This window comes from Pseudorasbora parva, chromosome 18 (genome assembly GCF_024679245.1).
Source record: "Pseudorasbora parva isolate DD20220531a chromosome 18, ASM2467924v1, whole genome shotgun sequence".
Lineage (NCBI taxonomy): Eukaryota > Metazoa > Chordata > Actinopteri > Cypriniformes > Gobionidae > Pseudorasbora > Pseudorasbora parva.
The window spans coordinates 39,961,867-39,982,748 of NC_090189.1; the positions used below are offsets into that span (position 1 = coordinate 39,961,867).

At 42.0% G+C, this 20,882-nt stretch overlaps 2 protein-coding genes across 2 annotated transcripts in view; both read left to right on the top strand.

The window, feature by feature from the left end:
• The first annotated feature begins 948 nt into the window (after positions 1-948).
• On the top strand, positions 949-13,531 carry LOC137047013 (5-hydroxytryptamine receptor 2A). Its single transcript, XM_067424543.1, has 3 exons — positions 949-1,330; positions 2,427-2,627; positions 12,891-13,531. Exons 1-3 carry the CDS (start codon positions 1,033-1,035, stop codon positions 13,529-13,531), a joined length of 1,140 nt encoding a protein of 379 aa, XP_067280644.1. The 5' UTR covers positions 949-1,032.
• Positions 13,532-17,010: 3,479 nt separating this feature from the next.
• si:ch73-362m14.4 (actin-binding protein WASF3) overlaps positions 17,011-20,882 on the top strand; it is a 40,276-nt gene continuing 36,404 nt past the window's right edge. Inside the window, exon 1 of the mRNA XM_067423494.1 lies at positions 17,011-17,227. The gene's annotated coding sequence lies outside the window, so the exon portion shown is untranslated. The remainder of the gene's footprint in view (positions 17,228-20,882) is intronic.

Sequence of the window (20,882 nt, forward strand, 5' to 3'; positions counted from 1 at the left end):
CACGCCAAAATTAGATTTGGCGTATACATTCCACGACATTGCACACTCTTACTATTTATACGCATTTTTGTGAAATCCACCTGAAAATATTCCCTCAAGTATTACTGAAAGTTCAATGTACTTAATAGAAAAAGTCATGTGAAATCATATCTGACTGTATTAAGCTGAACTTAAAATGGATTAGTTGCAGCAGATTTCTAATCTGTGCCGGACTTTACAAAGAGAGTAAATGCTGAAATTTTATGTTTATGTAGCTATATTAAGGGTTATTATATTATTATACATGAATCGGTGACCCAACTCAACCTTTCCGTGTTGGCATTGGTGTAGTTTGTGGAGCTCATCAAAGGGACAGAGGTCTGATATCTGAGTATATCTTCACCCCTCCGTTCTTCTGACTGAAGTCACTGCTTCAAAGTTATCAGGTAAACATACAGTAGAAGGTAGCGCTTAACTATTAAACTCATTACACTTTTGATGTCTCAACGTTTTCCTACAAGAATTGCAAGTCATTTCAGTTTAAACAAACATTTACATGTGTCAATATTTGATCATAATGGTTTCAAAAGAATAGGATGTGCTTAACCAGCCTTTTCAAAGGAAGGAAATAAACCTCTAATCTATCTATCTATCTATCTATCTATCTATCTATCTATCTATCTATCTATCTATCTATCTATCTATCTATCTATCTATCTATCTATCTATCTATCTATCTGTCTGTCCATCCGTCTGTCCGTCTATCTATCTATCTATCTATCTATCTATCTATCTATCTATCTATCTATCTATCTATCTATCTATCTATCTATCTATCTATCTATCTATCTATCTATCTATCTATCTAATCGTGCTGTTAATGTTGATCTGTCTCTTCATCTGAACAGTATTGTCTGTAAAGGTGTAGAGTACGCCGCTGTCACGAAGACGCCCTGGAGTCATTTGACACCTGAGACGATCTTACATCTCAAACTGAATCAACACCGACAGACACTGCGAGCAATATCACACTTCCATCTGACTTTTCCCACGATGGCCTTACTGAACGCTACTCTTCCCTGGAGCGTCTCTTCGGACATCAACCACAGCGATTTCAGATCCAACTTCTCAGAGATAGAGGACACACAACCTGCGGGGAAGAACTGGGCGGCTCTGTTCATCCTGGCGATTATATTTTTTACCGTTGCTGGGAATATTCTGGTGATAATGGCGGTGTCCATCGAAAGCAAGCTGCACAATGCCACCAACTACTTCCTGTGCTCTCTGGCCGTGGCTGACATGCTGGTGGGATTCCTGGTTATGCCAGCCTCACTCATCAGTATTCTTTACAGTAAGTACTATACAGCAATGGTCTGAAGAGGTTTTTAAAGCATGAACACAAAAAGCAAAGCACACCTGAAACTGAAAGGCTAAATGAATGAGTTACTCTAAAAATAATAGGTTTTGTCATGCAAATAAAAAGTACTTTTCCTAGAATGTGCTTTATTGTCTTTATGTAAAATACTATATTGGCAACACCTTACATTAACGTTAGTAAATGCATTAACTAATTAACAATGAGAAATAAATTTGAGGGATTTATTAAAAATACAGCTGTTCATCGGTAGTTCCTTTTAGCTCAGGTCCATTAAATTACAAAATGTTGGAATTATTAGCTAAGAATGATTAATGCTTTAGAAGTATTTTTAATTATTTCATAACTAATAAAATGTTATATGCACTGTTTTAAACTGCATTTTAAAGTGTTACCAATAATTTATTTTCTTTTTTATTTATTTGTGGTGAAAAATTGTGCAGACATGTCTTTGTGTGATTCCCCTGAATTTTACAATTTAAAGTAATTGTAATATCAGTTTATTATACAATTTATCGTTTGTGGAACAGCTAAGTAGTGGCATATCATTTCAGGCTGACACTTCAGGCGAAACCATTGTTTGCTCAGGCAATGATGAATTTTGATATTTTTGGCATCGTCTTCTAGTGAAAAAGAAATGTGTTTTTATGTTCAAAATACACATTTTTTTAAGTCATCTTCATCTAATTTTATTCTAATGTAGTCTATATTCTGGAGGTTTTCACAGAGGGGTTTGTTCATTTTGTTCATAACATTTTATTCCCCAAAACAGGGTAATTTTTGAAAAAAAGAAAGTATTTTCAGATTTTTGGAGTGATTGTAATCGCAATGTATCAACCATTTTCAACCTGTATTTCAGATTTATGTTCCACAAATGTTTGTAAATGAGTGCATATTTAATTAAATAATGTATTATTTGTATATTTAAGCATTTCAGAAAACTTAATTTAATACAAAACTTAATTAATCAAGTATGTGATTCCTATTAGGTTAAAACATTGATAAACGGTGTGTGAAGATCCTAGGATGTTCCTCTCAGCTGTACTCACTGCTTCTGAATGTGTGTGTGCAGATCACACCTGGCCTCTCCCTGAGCTGCTGTGTCCCATGTGGATCTTCCTCGACGTGCTCTTCTCCACAGCCTCAATCATGCACCTGTGTGCCATTTCTCTGGACCGCTACATCGGCATCCGTAATCCAATCAAATACAGCCGCAGCAACTCACTTTGCAAGGCCATGCTCAAAATAATCATTGTTTGGACCATTTCTGTAGGTGAGAATGAAGCATCCAGTGTTCGGATGATGATTTATACTGTACAACACTCAGGCTTTCATCACGGTTAAAATAAAACAAGAAAATGGCCTTATTGTCATAATTTGGGATGTTTGGTTGTAAGGCAAGAAGAGTTGAGTGAGGATCATATATATATATATATATATATATATATATATATATATATATATATATATATATATATATATATATATATATATAGTCTTGTTCAAAATAATAGCAGTACAATGTGACTAACCAGAATAATCAAGGTTTTTAGTATATTTTTTATTGCTATGTGGCAAACAAGTTACCAGTAGGTTCAGTAGATTGTCAGAAAACAAACGAGACCCAGCATTCATGATATGCACGCTCTTAAGGCTGTGCAATTGGGCAATTAGTTGAAAGGGGTGTGTTCAAAAAAATAGCAGTGTCTACCTTTGACTGTACAAACTCAAAACTATTTTGTACAAACATTTTTTTTTCTGGGATTTAGCAATCCTGTGAATCACTAAACTAATATTTAGTTGTATGACCACAGTTTTTTAAAACTGCTTGACATCTGTGTGGCATGGAGTCAACCAACTTGTGGCACCTCTCAGCTGTTATTCCACTCCATGATTCTTTAACAACATTCCACAATTCATTCACATTTCTTGGTTTTGCTTCAGAAACAGCATTTTTGATATCACCCCACAAGTTCTCAATTGGATTAAGGTCTGGAGATTGGGCTGGCCACTCCATAACATTAATTTTGTTGGTTTGGAACCAAGACTTTGCCCGTTTACTAGTGTGTTTTGGGTTATTGTCTTGTTGAAACAACCGTTTCAAGGGCATGTCCTCTTCAGCATAGGGCAACATGACCCGTCCCCCGCACTTTTACTGGGTCTCATCGATCCTAGTCGACCCGCTCCGAGCGGGATTCGAACCTGCGCGAGGGCGGGCAAGTTAACAGGGACGCTAAAAAACAGCCTTCTCTAATCTCGGTTGAGAGCGCGCTTCTTGAGGTCACGGGCAAATGTATTTACATAGAAACCAAAGTGAATACATCAAGATTTAAATTCAGAGACAAAAAATAATCTATGCAGGACCTGTAATTTTATTCGAATCTGAATATGAGGAGGGCGCTCTCTCACAGAAAGTCCAAAAGCGGATTCGTAGAGGTAATACCTCTGGAGCTGTAGCTGAGCTGAAGGAAAACAATCGTTATGAGTGATGAAACGTGACGAAGACAATCAGACGATTGCGACAATATATGCTTTATGTGTGTTTTTCAAGTCATCTCAATGTAGGCTATTTATTGACAATAAAGTAGGCTATATGAATAATGCAGTTCCCTTTCGGGGAACTCGAGCTGCGTCGAAACGCTGTGAGAACGCCTCTGCGTAAATGCGTCGTGAAGCGCGTGTAGAACCAATCCATCGGGAGATCGATCGTCGCCGACGTGATGACGTCGCCGACGTGATGACGTCATCGACCGGAGACTATAAAAGGTCCGCGAACACAAACAGGAACTAGCTTCTGTGCCTTCAGTAAGCGATCTGTGTGAACCTGTCTGTCTATTTGGTGTTTTTGTCTGTCCATTAGAGAGAATTTTCCACCTTTGTTAAATATATCTGATATATATTTTATAACATAAAGAGAAAAAGGAGATTATGGCGAGTGAACAGCATTTCACAGTGTGTTCATCCCTGCCCTCAAAATATATAAATTGCGTGTGGGAAACACACTCATTGTGTATGGCTGTTTGGGAGCGCAGCACGCTCAGGCAGCCCTTGAGGGGGCCGCTTGCGAGCATTTTTTAAGCGGCTTCCGTTAAGAATGCTGCGCTCCCGCCGGGCACTCTTCGAGGAGGGTGCTTCGGCTCGTGTTCCCCGCGGCTCGGTCCCGCTGCTGCCGAGGCAGAGCGGTGGCTTCAGTCGTGGGGTTCACACATGGACTTTACAGAGGGGTTTGAGACGGGCCCAGCCTTATCTCAGCCCTCACCTGTATCGTCCAGTGTCTCGTCTCGGGGTTTGGAAGCCCGCTCTGCGGTCTCTTCCTCCCCGGACGGGGCACCGGTGCTCCAACTATCCAGCTCTGAGGAGGTGGACGTTGAGAGCATCGCGACTGAAGACTCGCCACTTCAGTCACCCGCTAGTGAGTTGAGGTTCTCACGAGAGCTGTGGCCAGGTTAAATATAAAAATAAGAAACGACTGGCTGGCTGAAATATCTGAATCCCATCGAAATCAGAGAAAATGAAATTAGATGAGCGATTCCTGCCCTCTCGTGCAAAGCATCAACGTCCTGCCGTTCTTCCCTGACCTGCACACCAAGGTGTCTAGGTCATGGAGGAAACCGGTATCATATAGAGTGTTCAGCCCACATACATCTGCATATAGTAATATATTTGGGCTGAGACACTATGGTTATGGGGCGATGCCGAAGATCGAAGAGACGCTTGCGAGCTATCTCTCGCCTTCAGCTCCATCGTCCCTGGAATTTCCCCTCCGAAGGAAATCGGTGCTTACCTCAGCACACGGTACCCGTCTTCCTTCGGTGCCCACAGGGGGCCGCGCTGCTAACCCCGCCGCAATGTCAGGGCGCAGAGGGTCTCCGCGGGCCACCTGAGGGTGGTCCGCCCCCTCCTCGGAGGGCATGCGAGCAGTCAGGTCAGGTGTTCCCTGCCGGTTCGCCGTTTCAGGGCACTGCACTCGCTGCTCAAATTACACCAGAGGCCAGCCTCGAGAGGCTGGTTCCCTTAGTTTCCCCTCCGTGGGAAGACGGTGCTTACCTCAGCATACGGTACCCGTCTTCCTTCGGTACCCTCAAGGGGCCGCGCTGCCAACCCCGCCGCAATGTCGGGGCGCAGAGGGTCTCCGCGGGCCACCTGAGGGTGGTCCGCCCCCTCCTCGGAGGGCAGGGGAAACAAAAGGACGCTGAGGGTAGTCCCCTCCGTAGGGAAACGGTGTTTACCTCTGCCTACGGTACCCGTTGTCCTGCAGCGCCCTCTGGGGGCCGCGCTGCCAACCCCGCCGCAATGCCGGGGCGCAGACGGTCCCCGCGGGCCACTCGAGGGTGGCCCGCTCCCCCTTCGGGGGGCTCCCGAGCAGTCAAGTCAGTCGTTCCCTGCCGGTCCGCCGCTTCAGGGCACTGTGCTTGCTGTTCAAAGTACACCAGAGGCCAGCCTCGAGAGGCTGGTTCCCTTAGTAGATTTTCTAGACTAATGGAAACGTCTATTAAATATATCTCGTTGGGTCCTGCAGATAATCGAAAGGGGGTATGCCATTCAATTTAAAGGGCGGCCACCTCCTTTCAGCGGTGTCCTACCTACAGAGGTGGGCCCGGAGCAGGCTCTGGTGAGGGCACAGGAAGTAGAGACACTCCTGCGAAAGGGGGCTATAGAAAGGGTTCCTCCTCCCGGCAGGGAGTCTGGGTTTTATAGCCGTTACTTCATCGTGCCAAAGAAGGATGGGGGCTTACGCCCGATATTAGATCTGCATCTCTTAAATCGCTCAGTGGCCAAGCTCAAGTTCAAGATGCTCACACTCAGAAAGATTGTGTCGCAGATCAAATCGGAGGATTGGTTTGTCACCATAGACCTCAAAGATGCGTATTTTGTCTCCATCCTTCCACATCACAGGAAGTTCCGGAGGTTTGCCTTCGGGGGAGAGGCATACCAATATCGTGTACTTCCTTTCGGTCTAGCTCTGTCACCCCGCACATTTACCAAGTGTGTGGATGCAGCTGGCGCCGTTGCGTCTGCAGGGCATCCACATACTGAATTATATCGACGACTGGCTGATTCTAGCGAATACAGAACAGATGGTGGTTCAGCATCGAGATGCTGTTCTCGCACACATGTCGAAATTGGGGTTGAGGCTGAACGCCAAGAAGAGTGTGCTTTCTCCGGCTCAGAGAACCACTTTTTTAGGCGTGGACTGGGATTCGGTAATTATGCGGGCGCAATTATCGCCAACACGCATAGCATCGATCCTGGCAGCAGTCAAAGAGCAGAAGCTAGACCGGGCCGTCACTGTGAAGCAGTTCCAGAAACTGTTAGGTCTCATGGCAGCAGCGTCCAACGTAATACCTCTTGGCCTACTGTACATGAGGCCACTGTAGTGGTGGCTCAAAACAAAAGGGTTCTCCCCGAGGGGAAATCCGCTCTGCATGATCAAAGTCACGCGGCGATGCCTACGTGCTCTGGTCATGTGGAAAAACCCGGGGTTTTTATCTCAGGGTCCCGTGTTAGGGGCTCATGTTCGTCGCGTAACGCTAACGACAGATGCCTCTCTCACGGGCTGGGGGGCGACCATGAGTGGTCGCTCATCCCAGGGTCTATGGCAGGAACATCAGCGGCACTGGCACATAAATCGGCTAGAGATGCTCGCAGTGTTTCTTGCATTGAAACAGTTCCTGCCCGACCTCAGGGGCCACCATGTGCTAGTCAGGTCAGACAACACGTCGGTGGTCGCCTATATAAATCACCAGGGGGGTCTGAGGTCCCGTCCGTTGGACAAATTGGCACATCGGATCCTCCTGTGGGCCCAAGGGAAATTGCTGTCAATCAGAGCAGTATATATCCCGGGGGTCCTGAAGCAGACAGCCTGTCGAGGCAGGGGCCGAGGCCCGGGGAATGGAGACTCCACCCAGAGGTGGTGGAGCTCCTATGGAAGGTATATGGGAGAGAAGAAATAGACCTATTTGCTTCGGCGGAGAATTCTCACTGCCCGCAGTGGTTTTCTCTGACCCATCCAGCCCCGCTGGGGTTGAATGCCATGGTACAGGAGTGGCCGAGGCTACCTATGTACGCCTTCCCCCCGATTGTCTTGCTTCCAGGAGTTCTGGAGAGGGTACGCCAGGACGGGGCCCAGGTACTTCTAGTGGCTCCGTACTGGCCGACCCGAGTATGGTTTTCGGACCTGATATCTCTCCTGGGAGGCTCTCCGATGGAGATTCCGACCAGGAGGGATCTACTCTCTCAGGCGGGCGGGAGATTCCTGCACCCACGCCCGGAGATGTGGAAACTGTGGGCCTGGCCTCTGAGGGGGCTAGGCTCATAGAGGAAGGTCTCTCGGCCGAGGTCGTAGAGACCATCCTTCACTCCAGAGCTCCATCCACAAGGAAGCTGTATGCTCTGAAATGGAAACTTTTCTCAGCATGGTGCAGAGAACGCCAGTGGGACCCAGTTAACTGCCCGGTTGGTACAGTGCTGGAGTTCCTGCAGGCAAGGTTCTCGGCAGGGTTGACCCCCTCCACAATAAAGGTGTACGTGGCGGCCTTGGGTGCCTTCCACGTCCCTTTCGGTGGAGTGTCTTTGGGAAGACACCCTCTAATTACACGCTTCCTCCGTGGCACTTTGAGGTTGAGGCCGGCTATGCACTCGAGGGTCCCAGCATGGGACTTGGCCATTGTCTTGAGGGGCTTGTCTGGGCCACCGTTCGAACCTTTAGAGGAGGTTTCGGACAAGTTCCTCACCCTAAAAACCATCTTTCTGTTGGCCATTTCATCTCTCAAAAGAATAGGAGATATTCAGTCCCTGTCTGTAGCACCCTCATGTTTAGAGTTTGCGCCTGGGATGGTGAAAGCCTTTCTGCATCCCTGGCCGGGTTATGTCCCCAAGGTTCCTACGAGCCCACGGGGCCCCATCACTCTCCAAGCCTTCTGTCCTCCTCCGTTCTCGACGTCAGACCAGGAAAGATTAAATCTGCTGTGCCCTGTTAGGGCGTTGGATACATATGTCCACAGAGCTGCCCTGTGGAGAAAGACTGATCAGTTATTTGTCTGTTTCGGGCCCCCTAAGAAGGGGGCCCCCGTATCTAAGCAGAGGATGAGCAAGTGGGTGGTCGAGGCCATTTCACTTGCTTACGAGGCGGCCGGGCAGCCGTCTCCACTGGCTGTCCGGGCGCATTCTACCAGGGGTATGGCTGCTTCGAAAGCACTTTTGTCGGGGGCTTCCCTCCATGATATTTGCAACGCGGCCGGATGGTAGTCTTCATTAACCTTCGTCAGGTTCTACGAACTAGACCTGGCATCTACTGTTGGGGCGCAGGTACTCTCGTAACCGTGTGCGCTTCGGCTTCACACATACGAGACACTTGGTCCTATGGCGATGTGGGTATAAGCGTTCTCACAGCGTTTCGACGCAGCTCGAGTTCCCCGAAAGGGAACGTCTCAGGTTACGTATGTAACCCTAGTTCCCTGAGGGAACGAGACGCTGCGTCGCCCTGCCATACTCCCGGCGTGCCCGTGATCACTTACTTCAGGCTTTATCAGAAGCTAGTTCCTGTTTGTGTTCGCGGACCTTTTATAGTCTCCGGTCGATGACGTCATCACGTCGGCGACGTCATCATGTCGGCGACGATCGATCTCCCGATGGATTGGTTCTACACGCGCTTCACGACGCATTTACGCAGAGGCGTTCTCACAGCGTTTCGACGCAGCGTCTCGTTCCCTCAGGGAACTAGGGTTACATACGTAACCTGAGACGCTTTTAATGTTTAGTATCTTCTGCTCACCAAGGCTGCATTTATGTAATCAAAAATAGTTAAAACAGTACTATTTTGAAATATTATTACAAATTAAAACAGCTTTTTTTTCTATGTGAATATATATATAGTAATTTATTCCTGTGATCAAAGCTGAATTTATAATCATTACTCCAGTCTTCAGTGTCACATGATCCTTCACTAATCGTTATAGTCAGGATATAATAATCAAGATATAATCAAGATATAAGATATAAAAAATAATTTTATAATCAAGAAACATTTATAATTATTATCTGTGTTGAAAACAGTTGTGCTTAAAAATGTTGTGGAAACCACGATAGCCTACATGTTATTTTTCAGGATTCTTTAATGAATAGAAAGTTCAATGGACAGCATTTATTTGCATTTATTAAATACATTATCTTTTTTAATATTAAAAATATCACTTGTGATCAATTAAATGCATGCCTGATCAATAAAAGTATTAATTTCTCTCTTTTTTAATTTTACCACAAATGTTTAGATGGTTTCCACAAAAATTAAGCAGCACCTTGAGCAGCAAAACTGATAATAATCATAAATGTGTGTTGATCATCAGATCCTCATCTGAGAATGATTAGTGAAGGATCATGTGACACTGAAGACTGGAGTAATGATGATAAATTCAGCTTTGATCACAGGAATAAATGACACTTTACTATATCTTCACATGGAGAACAGCATGGTTTACATCAGAATATATCTATATTTTTTTACATTGCATAAAATCTATGGAATCTTAATGCACAATTGTTTGTAGCAGTAAAATTGGCATAAGAAATAGGAGAATAATATTATAGATATTAATTAGTGGTTATTGGTCAGTAGTGTATTTGATATCTTGCCCAATTAAAAGCAAGAGATGTGATAAATTATATTGGTCCAAAAAAGAAGGGGGGGGGGGGGGGGGGTATTACGACATTTCTGTCCACCTCACTTCTGAAAAGATGGCTACGCCCCTGACATGACCTCTTCAAGTATTTTAACATATGCAAACTGATCCATGATCCCTGGTATGCGATAAATAGGCCCAACACCATAGTAGGAGAAACATGCCCATATCATGATGCTTGCACCTTCATGCTTCACTGTCTTCACTGTGTACTGTGGCTTGAATTCAGAGTTTGGGGGTCGTCTCACAAACTGCCTGTGGCCCTTGGACCCAAAAAGAACAATTTTACTCTCATCAGTCCACAAAATGTTCCTCCATTTCTCTTTAGGCCAGTTGATGTGTTCTTTGGCAAATTGTAACCTCTTCTGCACATGCCTTTTTTTTAACAGAGGGACTTTGCGGGGGATTCTTGAAAATAGATTAGCTTCACACAGACGTCTTCTAACTGTCACAGTACTTACAGGTAACTCCAGACTGTCTTTGATCATCCTGGAGGTGATCATTGGCTGAGCCTTTGCCATTCTGGTTATTCTTCTATCCATTTTGATGGTTGTCTTCCGTTTTCTTCCACGTCTCTCTGGTTTTGCTCTCCATTTTAAGGCATTGGAGATCATTATAGCTGAACAGCCTATCATTTTTTGCTCCTCTTTATAGGTTTTCCCCTCTCTAATCAACTTTTTAATCAAAGTACGCTGTTCTTCTGAACAATGTCTTGAACGACCCATTTTCCTCAGCTTTCAAATGCATGTTCAACAAGTGTTGGCTTCATCCTTAAATAGGGGCCACCTGATTCACACCTGTTTCTTCACAAAATTGATGACCTCAGTGATTGAATGCCACACTGCTATTTTTTTGAACACACCCCTTTCAACTAATTCAACTAATTGCCCAATTGCACAGCCTTAAGAGCGTGCATATCATGAATGCTGGGTCTCATTTGTTTTCTGAGAATCTACTGAACCTACTGGTAACTTGTTTGCCACGTAGCAATAAAAAAAATATACGAAAAACCTTGATTATTCTGGTTAGTCACATTGTACTGCTATTATTTTGAACAAGACTGTATATATACACAGTATATAGTCTGTTTATACTGTATATATACACTCACCTAAAGGATTTTTAGGAACACCTGTTCAATTTCTCATTAATGCAATTATCTAATCAACCAATCACATGGCAGGTGCTTCAATGCATTTAGGGGTGTGGTCCTGGTCAAGACAATCTCCTGAACTCCAAACTGAATGTGAGAATGGGAAAGAAAGGAGATTTAAGCAGTTTTAAGCGTGGCATGGTTGTTGGTGCCAGACGGGCCGGTCTGAGTATTTCACAATCTGCTTAGTTACTGGGATTTTCACACACAATCATAGGGTTTACAAAGAATGGTGTGAAAAGGGAAAAACATCCAGTATACAGCAGTCCTGTGGGTGAAAATGCCTTGTTGATGCTCGAGATCAGAGGAGAATGGGCCGACTGATTCAAGCTGATAGAAGAGCAACTTTGACTGAAATAACCACTCGTTACAACCGAGGTATGCAGCAAAGCATTTGTGAAGCCACAACACACACAACCTTGAGGCGGATGGGCTACCACAGCAGAAGACCCCACCGGGTACCACTCTTCTCCTCTACAAATAGGAAAAAGAGGCGACAATTTGCACAAGCTCACCAAAATTGGACAGTTGAAGACTGGAAAAAATTGTTGGAAAAATGTTGCCTGGTCTGAAGAGTCTCGATTTCTGTTGAGACATTCAGATGGTAGAGTCAGAATTTGGCGTAAACAGAATGAGAGCATGGATCCATCATGCCTGGGTGAACTAACCCTTTAAAGCCAATATATAAAACATTGGTTTGCAGGATATTGGAGCTATTCCTCTACTAAATGCAATAATGTGAGCAGTCAGGCAAGCAGTCTGACCCTGTTTCTCTGTGCTCCTGGGGCTGTTGTAGACTCTGCTTGACGTCTATACCTAGAGAAACGGCGCTAACAGGATCTGACAGGAGGAGCGATTACTGCTGCATCAGGCCCGCAGGTCTTTTTGATCACTCACAGTCAGCATAATACAACCGTATTATGTATTCAGCATTTCTGACTCATAACGCTTAGTATTTCTGCACAGCTCCTCTTATGGTTTTATCATAATGATCCCATCTCAATCTCAAGCCGTTATAAAATTTGCTGTTGTCAATCAGTGTTCACTGTATATGCCTGTTTAAATCTGTTCTTAATCACATTAACTACAGTAAAAATCAGACAGCTAAAAATGAAACACTTAGGGCCCTATTTTACCGACCTGAAGCTCTCGGCGCAGGGGCTCTGGTAACACTTTAGTTTGGGGAACACATATTCACTATTATTTATGACTTTTGCCTCTATAAACTCCTAATTTACTGCTTATTAATAGTTAGTAAGGTAGTTTTGTAGCATTTAAATTTAGGTATTGGGTAGGATTAAGGGATGTAGAATAGGATCATGCAGAATAAGGCATTCATATGTGCTTTATAAGTACTAATAAACAGACAATATACTAGTAATATGCATGCTAACAAGCAACTAGTTAATTAATAACTGAACCCTAAAATTAAGTGTTACCCTAGTCCGAATCCACTTTTGCTAGTTTTAATACGGACAAAGCGGTCAGCGCATCCAGCACATGGTCTAAAAGGGTCATCCCTCGTCTCTTAATGAGGTGTGCCCCGCTCTCCCCTAACCGGTGGGATTCCAGACTACAGTATAGTGCCAGATGTGGGCCGAATCTGGGCTGACACTATGTTGCTGTCTGGGATGAGATGGGTTAAAACAAGCTTTCTGACGTGATCATTCACTCTTGTTGTTGTTGTTTTGTTCTTTTCTTTCAGTGTTGTCCCTGCCCATTCCAGTAATGGGTTTCCAGGATAAGCAGAAGGTGTTCGTAAATGGCACCTGCGCCCTGAATGAGCCTCTCTTCGTCCTGGTTGGATCATTCGTGGCCTTCTGCGTTCCTCTGGTCATCATGGTAGTCTGCTATTGCCTCACTCTCCGTGATCTTCAGAAGCACAGCTCTTCCTTTCCGAAGGAGAGCAAGAATGGCTCCAAACATCCGTCCTCTAAGACAAGCGACTCAAGTCTGCTCGACAGTGAGTCCTCCTCCAAGAAGTCCACATTTCCGATCAACAAGCGTCTGTTCGGAGCGCCACAAGGCCAAGGTCGACGAGGCATGATGCAAGCCATAAAAAATGAGCAACGGGCCTCCAAAGTCTTGGGGATTGTCTTCTTTCTCTTCCTGGTCATGTGGTGTCCGTTCTTCATCACCAATGTGCTGGTGGCTATCTGTCAGGACGACTGCAGTGAGGTTCTCTATAAACTCATTCACTTCTTCGTGTGGGTGGGATACGTCTCCTCTGGGGTCAATCCGCTCATCTACACACTTTTCAACGAAACGTATCGCCAAGCCTTCGCTCGCTACATACGATGTAAATATCGTGAAGAGAAGAAGGCCCATGCCAACAGAAAATGCTGACACAGTTACAGAACAATGAGCATGACTAACTCTATCTATGTGCATCTACAAATTAGTCATAAATAATAAATTATAATTATTGCAATATATCCACAAAGGGAACACTAACTGCATCTCCTAATGTTTAAAGTCCCACTGAAGTGCCAATGTGTTAATCTAATTTACACTGAAACAGGAAGACAGGGCAAGACATAATGAACAGATCATCCCCTTTTTTTTTTAAATAGCCAATAGTGTTTAGTTTATATCACAGCTCAGCCAGAGCCATTGAGTGCAATAACGCTGTGTCTCTAACCGCTTCTCCTCCTAATCTCCGCTAACCTGGATGGCAGCCGAACTCAGCCCCGCCCACAACATCTGAGCTTGGGCGGTTCGGTCTGGACTCGATCCATAGAGGAGTAATTATGCAGAAAAAAAACTGACCAATGAGATCATTAGGGCGGGCTTTAGACGATGATGGACAGATGATCAACAGTAACGTAATCATCACGTCATCAAAGGGGCTTGGGTTGAATTTGTTCGAATCCTAAACGGAGAGCTTGTTTGTATCTGCATCACCTTCACTATTTCTCTCAGAAATTACGATCATTTTGGTAAGTGCTCTGTGTATCCTTAAAATATTTTTTTACAACACCGGCGGCATAGATCATTTACACTTTTTCTTCTACCGTTACTTATTCCAAACACTAGCCCAAAACAATAGCTTTTCCAGAGGGTTTCTCAGGAAAAAAATGGCATTTGGGGGGTAAAATGTGTGTTATTTTGGCAAGGTTGCCTGCTAAAATTCACATCCCTGGGTCTATATATCACATAATTGAGGTCGCTTCAACCTGCAGACTTGGCAACACAGTGCAGTTGAGCTCCGCTGCTCTGATTGGTTGTCGTTCTATCCAATTGAGGTCTTTCCTGGATCGGTTGATACACGCCCCATAATCACAGCCCAGTGGAGCAACAAATCAACCTCATTATCAGAGAGGAGATGCAAGAGGGACGATTATGAGATTATGATCAAGATAACGAGGCATATGAATTAAAGAAAAGATGTGCATGGATAAATCACAATAAATACTGCTATATTCAATGATAAAAATACCGGTATATACAAAAAATGCTGGATTAAAAACAACCCAAGTTGAGTTGAAAATAGACAAACCCAGAAATTGGGCTGTTTCAACCCAGTGAATGGACCCATTCAAACAACCACATTTCTGGGTTTGTCTATTATTTTTTTTAACCCAACTTGGGTTGTTTATAAGCCAGATGGAAAACATGTCGGTGTGTCAGTTTCTTTGATGTGCTGAGGTAGATTTAATAACAGCATCAATAGTGTAATACTTTTGTTTTTGTTTGTTTTCAGAATATAGTCACGTAAATATTCAGGCCTAGCATTAATTTACTCATTCAAACACAAGACGACAAAAAAGACACGTCCCTCAGTGTTCCTCCTCAGCAAAATTCAATTTTTGTGAAAATAAGCATCAATACTGTAAAGTATTTTAGTACTTTAGTTAGATTTTTTTACAAGTGTGGCAAAATCAGTGAGAAGTTATTGTTATTCATGAGACTTTGTGACATTTTCTACTTCACAATACGATAAAGAGCTAAACCTTGACAATTTATCTTTAAACCTTGTGATTTTATGTTTAATATTTATTTAAAAACAAAAAATCATATTACAGGAAATGACTAAAAGGAGCCAATAAATGTTTACTGTTTATAGTGGACATAATGTCTTTTTCATTTTTAAATAAAAGTATTTTCCATCAAATGTTGGATGTCCTACAATTTCAGATGTTTGCTTTAAAAATGGGGACGATCTCAGAAGGGTGAACAAATTATGTTTTTGGTCATCACATTAAAAACAACATTAGACGTGCTGGAAAAAATGTTGTGAGTATGTCTATTTAAAGACGTCATGATTCTTATTGCAATCAATAAAACTGGTTTATTGGCAGATTAGGGAAGTGTGATAACTGCATTCAAATATATAAAACATTAAAAAAGTTAACCATTGAAGGTTTTTTGCACAGAAAGTACAGAATGTGTCCATTCCACTGGAAATGCCTGAGCTGGAGCTGAGCTTATCAAAAACCAGGAAGTAACCGTGCATATGGTTTTGATTTCATGGTGACTTTAAAGCAGATCACTCCTTTCCAGTGTTTTCTTTCCTATAGCATTATACCTGTTTTAGCTGCACAGACTGATAATCCTGTGGACTCTCTTCAGTCCGTTGATGTCAAGCATGTTTGTGTCAGGCTCAAGACTTTACAGTGGGAGAGCGCCACCTAGTGGTAACATTCATTTGACTTCTGAATCAATGGTTTCTATAATAATGACACTAATAAAAAAGATTTTTAAACATTACTTTTTAAGTGACACCTAAACAGTTTTTGCATTCTTGATTGGAGCTGTTTGATTTAAAATAAATTGTGACCCTGGAGGTGTTTACCAGTAGTATGTCTTATGGGTGTATCTGTGGCGATAGTCAACAATAGGTAGGTGTATGGGTCAAAATTATCCTTTTCTTTCATGCCAAAAATCATTAGGATATTAAGATCATGTTCCATGAAGATATTTTGTAAATGTCCTAACGTAAATTATATATATATATATATTAATATGACTTCATTTGGACAGCTTTAAAGGAGATGTTCTCAATATTTAGATTTTTTTGTACACTCAGAATCTAGATGTGCAAATAATTGCATCTCTGCCAAATATTGTCCTAACAAACCATACATCAATAGAAATATTATTTATTTAGATGTATAAATGTATGAATCTCAAAAAAAATGTACCTTTGGGACTGGTTTTGTGATCCAGGGTCACAAATATTAAAAGAAAGAGTCTGCAAGTTAATGTATTTGTGCTTGCTTATATTTTTGTAGGTATTTGTTTTAGTTTAATAACCTAACCCTAACCCAGTGTGTCAAATGAATTAAATGAAATCAATTAAGTATACATTTTTATATAAATCACTCTCTCTCTCTCTCTCTCTCTCTCTCTCTCTCTCTCTCTCTCTCTCTCTCTCTCTCTCTCTCTCTCTCTCTCTCTCTCTCTCTCTCAACATTCCTTGTTGTTTTGAAGTGTGTCGTTGTAATTTATTCAGGAAACATGGGTTGAAAACCTACTCAATGCTACAATAGCTCTCAAAGTTTTTTTTCCCACGGTGGCCACAAGTGGATTTTCCCAAATGAATGGGGTATGGCATTAAATAAATAAAGAATAATTCCTAAACGTTGAGAGTTAAACACTAGGTTTAATTAACCTCGCGTAATACTGTATTTGTGTTCTTACTCTTGATGCTCGTCTTTTCACCTCAAGACGTGTCAGTGTTTCCCTCTCTCACACACACACACACACACACACACACACAGAGAGAGAGAGAGAGAGAGAGAGAGAGAGAGAGAGAGAGAGAGAGAGAGAGAGAGAGAGTGTGAGTCGGCGGTCTGCGATCACGCGCGCGCATGCGCAGTGGAATCCCCGCTGCAGCGTCGAGCGACTAGCGACGCTTCCCAGGCAACGCGCGCGTGCATCAGCCTCCTCCGTCCGTCTCACCACAACACATCCACAGCGTGATGATGATGATGATGATGATGATGATGATGATGGAGCCGCGCATTAACGCCATGTAACCCCAAATAACATCGGAGAACACGACCGCGTAAAAGAAGACCTACCAAACTAGAGTTATTCGTAAGTACATGCCAATTACGCACAACACATGATTGCGTTTTCACATTCTTATGCCATAATGACTTAACAGCATAGGCTCGCCTCTAATATGGGCTGTAGGATACGCGGGCAGATCGCTGATATACATTGGCTGCTGTCAGTTCATTCATTTCCCCTTGGGCGAAATACACCTGTTATCTCAGCACATGCCTACGTGCTCTGGAGGGATGACGTCATGCGTTATGGAGGATGATGATGATGATGGTGATGAGTGACGTCATGATAATCATCATCTTGTGGAATTCTAAAATGTCTCTGCTAAGGGTATGGGCTTATAAAAGTAATAAAGCTCTTGTAAGAATTTGGTGACCAGTGCACAGAAACCAATCACTCACTGTAGGGTCGCTAAACTCTCACTGTGACTGTCTTAATTCTGCTTGTTTTATTGATAAACAAAACTTTTGTTGTAATTTGGAAATGAGATCTAGGCTAATGTGGTTTTGTTTCTGGAGTATCCCTTTACACAGAGCCTGAACCCTGGGTGCCCTGTTCCCACAGATCTGAAACGGGAATGCTGGGTTTGAGTCTGGGAACAGATTACGTAAACGTGTCTTTCCACCAGCATAGCTGAGGCATTGTCATGGTTTCCTCTATAGAGGCTGGCTGCCCATTTACACTCAGAAAGTGAGAGATTATTCAGCTGTGCTGAGAAATAACTTTTTTATGGCTCGGTCAGTAGCAAATCTTGCTTTATTTCACATACTGGAAGGCAGATAAAATATAGAATATAGATGTAACATTTTATGTGTGTGTGTGTGTGTGTGTGTGTGTGTGTGTGTGTGTGTGTGTGTGTGTGTGTGTGTGTGTGTGTGTGTGTGTGTGTGTGTGAGACCCTGGACAACAAAATCAGTCATAAGTGTAAATTTTTTGAAATTGAAGTTCATAAATCATCTGAAAGCTGAATAAATAATCTTCCCATTGATGTTTGGTTTGTTAGGATAGGACAATATTTAGATATTTAGACAACATTGAGAAAATCTCCTTTAAAGTTTTCCAAATGAAGTCCTAAACAATGCATATTACTACTAATATTGATTTTTTTAAATATATTTACAGTAGGACATTTACAAAATATATTAATTGAACATGATATTAATATCCACTGATAATTATGACTGTTGTTGTTGTTTTTTTGCTCAAGGGTTATTTAAATAATAAGGGTTATTTTATTATTTTCTCTAATTTATTTACACATTTCCTTGTAGTTTTTTATATTCATTACAATCTATATTCTTCTGTGCATCTATAATTCTTTTTTTGGTGCACTGTGGGATGAGGAACATTTTACATGAGCCTCGAAACACGTAGCAGTTCATTTACCCAATAGGTTTGATGTGCTGATAAGACCTCCGTTCATCTTCACACACAGTTTAAGATATTTTATATTTAGTCTGAGAGCGTATGCAAGTGTATGCACACTATACTGTCCATGTCCAGAAAGGGAATAAAAACATCATCACAGTAGTCCATATGAGACATCAGTGGGTTAATTAGAGTCTCTTGAAGCATCCAAAATACATTTGGGTCCAAAAATAACAAAAACTACGACTTTATTCAGCTTTGTCTTCTCTTCTGCGTTCCTCCAAAAAGATTCAAACTGTTCAAGAATCAGTGAATCGATCGATGCTTCGGGTCGCCAATGTCACGTGATCACGTCAAACCGCCAAACTGCTGAAATCACGTGACATTGGCGACCCGAAGCATCGATCGATTCACTGATTCATGAACAGTTTGAATCTTTTTAGAGAAACACGGAAGAGAGGACTTAATAATAATAATATATTTTATTTATAATTCACTTTTCATTCCCAAGAATCTCTAAGTGCAATTTTGAAACTTGTGAGTTTGGTGTCTGAAAGGTGAATAGTGGGTGATGCAAACACTTTTGATGATATAATTATTGACCCAAGATCACTGTTCCAGTACCAAAAGCAGCTCTTCTTTGAGGAGCGTTCTGGTTGCTAGACTCCTCACAGTGTTCATTTGGTTCGAATGGGCTTTATTGAAAGAGATCACAGTGTCATGAGCACCACAGATCGAGGTTCCCCCTTTAGGATGTTTATGTGCACATCTTGATGGATGTTTATCACCACTATAACAGCTGCAAAAAGGGTTCACAGCCTCAGGGAGCATTGTGACCTATTTAAAAAACAACAACAACAACAAAAACTTATTTTTTCTTTTTTTGGAAATGGCAAAACTGAAAACTGAAAATAGAGTATATGTTTAGAGTAGCATTACAACGACTAACAGACTAGTACTCAACGGAGCATGAGAGAGGCCTTGGTTGGTTGTCATGGAAATGGCCATAGGCTTCGAGGCAATTTGCCTGTCTGAGTGAACCCATAAGACATAAAGGGGCAAAATGTTCTGCTAATACATATTTAAACATGGATTTCATATGGAATTATATTATAAAAAATTTGCATTTATATTGAGAATGTATTTTGATATATATATATATATATATATATATATATATATATATATATATATATATATATATATATATATATATATATATATATATATATATATATATATATATATATATATATATATATAAATTTGAACCATACATTTCAAATGTACACTCTTGAGCAAAAAATAAATAAATAAAAAATAAATACATAAATAAAATAAAAAGGCCACGTCCTAAAATGGCTGAACAATAAGCTTTAATTGTTTTAACCACAAATGATTGGCCAGAAAATTACGCTTTAACTGCCCAGAAAGTACTGTGTTAAATAAAGCAAATTTACAGCTTTCAGTAATTATAGTGTAACTATAAAGTAAGTACGTGTAGGTATAAGGGAACAATATGCAATATTTGGGGAATAAAAGGGTAACTATCAGGAAAATTTACGAATTATTTATACTCTAAGTAATTTTAATTAAGGGGTAATTATCTGTGTAGTTATAGGGTAAGTGTGAATCTACGGGCTGTAAATTAAAGTGGTGTTTGTTCCCCTCTTGTTTCATGTAGTTACAGGGTAAGTGTGAATCTACGGGCTGTAAATTAAAGGGGGGGGGGGGGGGGTGAAACACTCAGTTTCAGTCAATCTCATGTCAATCTTGAGTACCTATAGAGTAGTATTGCATCCTTCAAATCTCCGAAAAGTCTTAAGTTTTATCATATTTATAAAAGAAATATGGGCTGTTCCGAGTCTTTCCGGAAAAAACCGAGCGCCTGGAGGCGTATCGTGTGGGCGGAGCTAAAGAATGATGAATGCGAACAAAGCGGTGACGTCCTCAAGCGTGGAGAAACCCATCTATCTCAGCTAATACAGATAATGACCCAGAATCAAATCTGAGGGAGAAATAAATTGAACAGGAGAAACGGCAACATCAGGATGTCCGTCTCTGTGGTATGGACTGTATTTAGGGGCCTCTGTGTGTCTTTACTCGCAGTTTATGAGGACATGATTCAGTTTATGGACTATTGTATGTGACTAGACCTTAGAAGTAGCAAGCAAAACGGTTTTGCACGTCAGAGTCAGACCAGTGTAAAGTTATACAGAACAACAATGGAGTAACCGTTAGCGCATTTGAATGACGAAGCACGCGATCGTGTCGTTTACTGATGTTTACTCATGCGACGGTAGCCAACGCGCGC

Bases quoted from the DNA above. Each gene is read 5' to 3' on its own strand.
- LOC137047013 (XM_067424543.1), top strand. From the start codon at position 1,033: ATGGCCTTACTGAACGCTACTCTTCCCTGGAGCGTCTCTTCGGACATC. The intron at 1,331-2,426 runs GTAAGTACTATA...GTGTGTGTGCAG, and splicing joins ACTCATCAGTATTCTTTACA to ATCACACCTGGCCTCTCCCT. The intron at 2,628-12,890 runs GTGAGAATGAAG...CTTTTCTTTCAG, and splicing joins TGTTTGGACCATTTCTGTAG to TGTTGTCCCTGCCCATTCCA.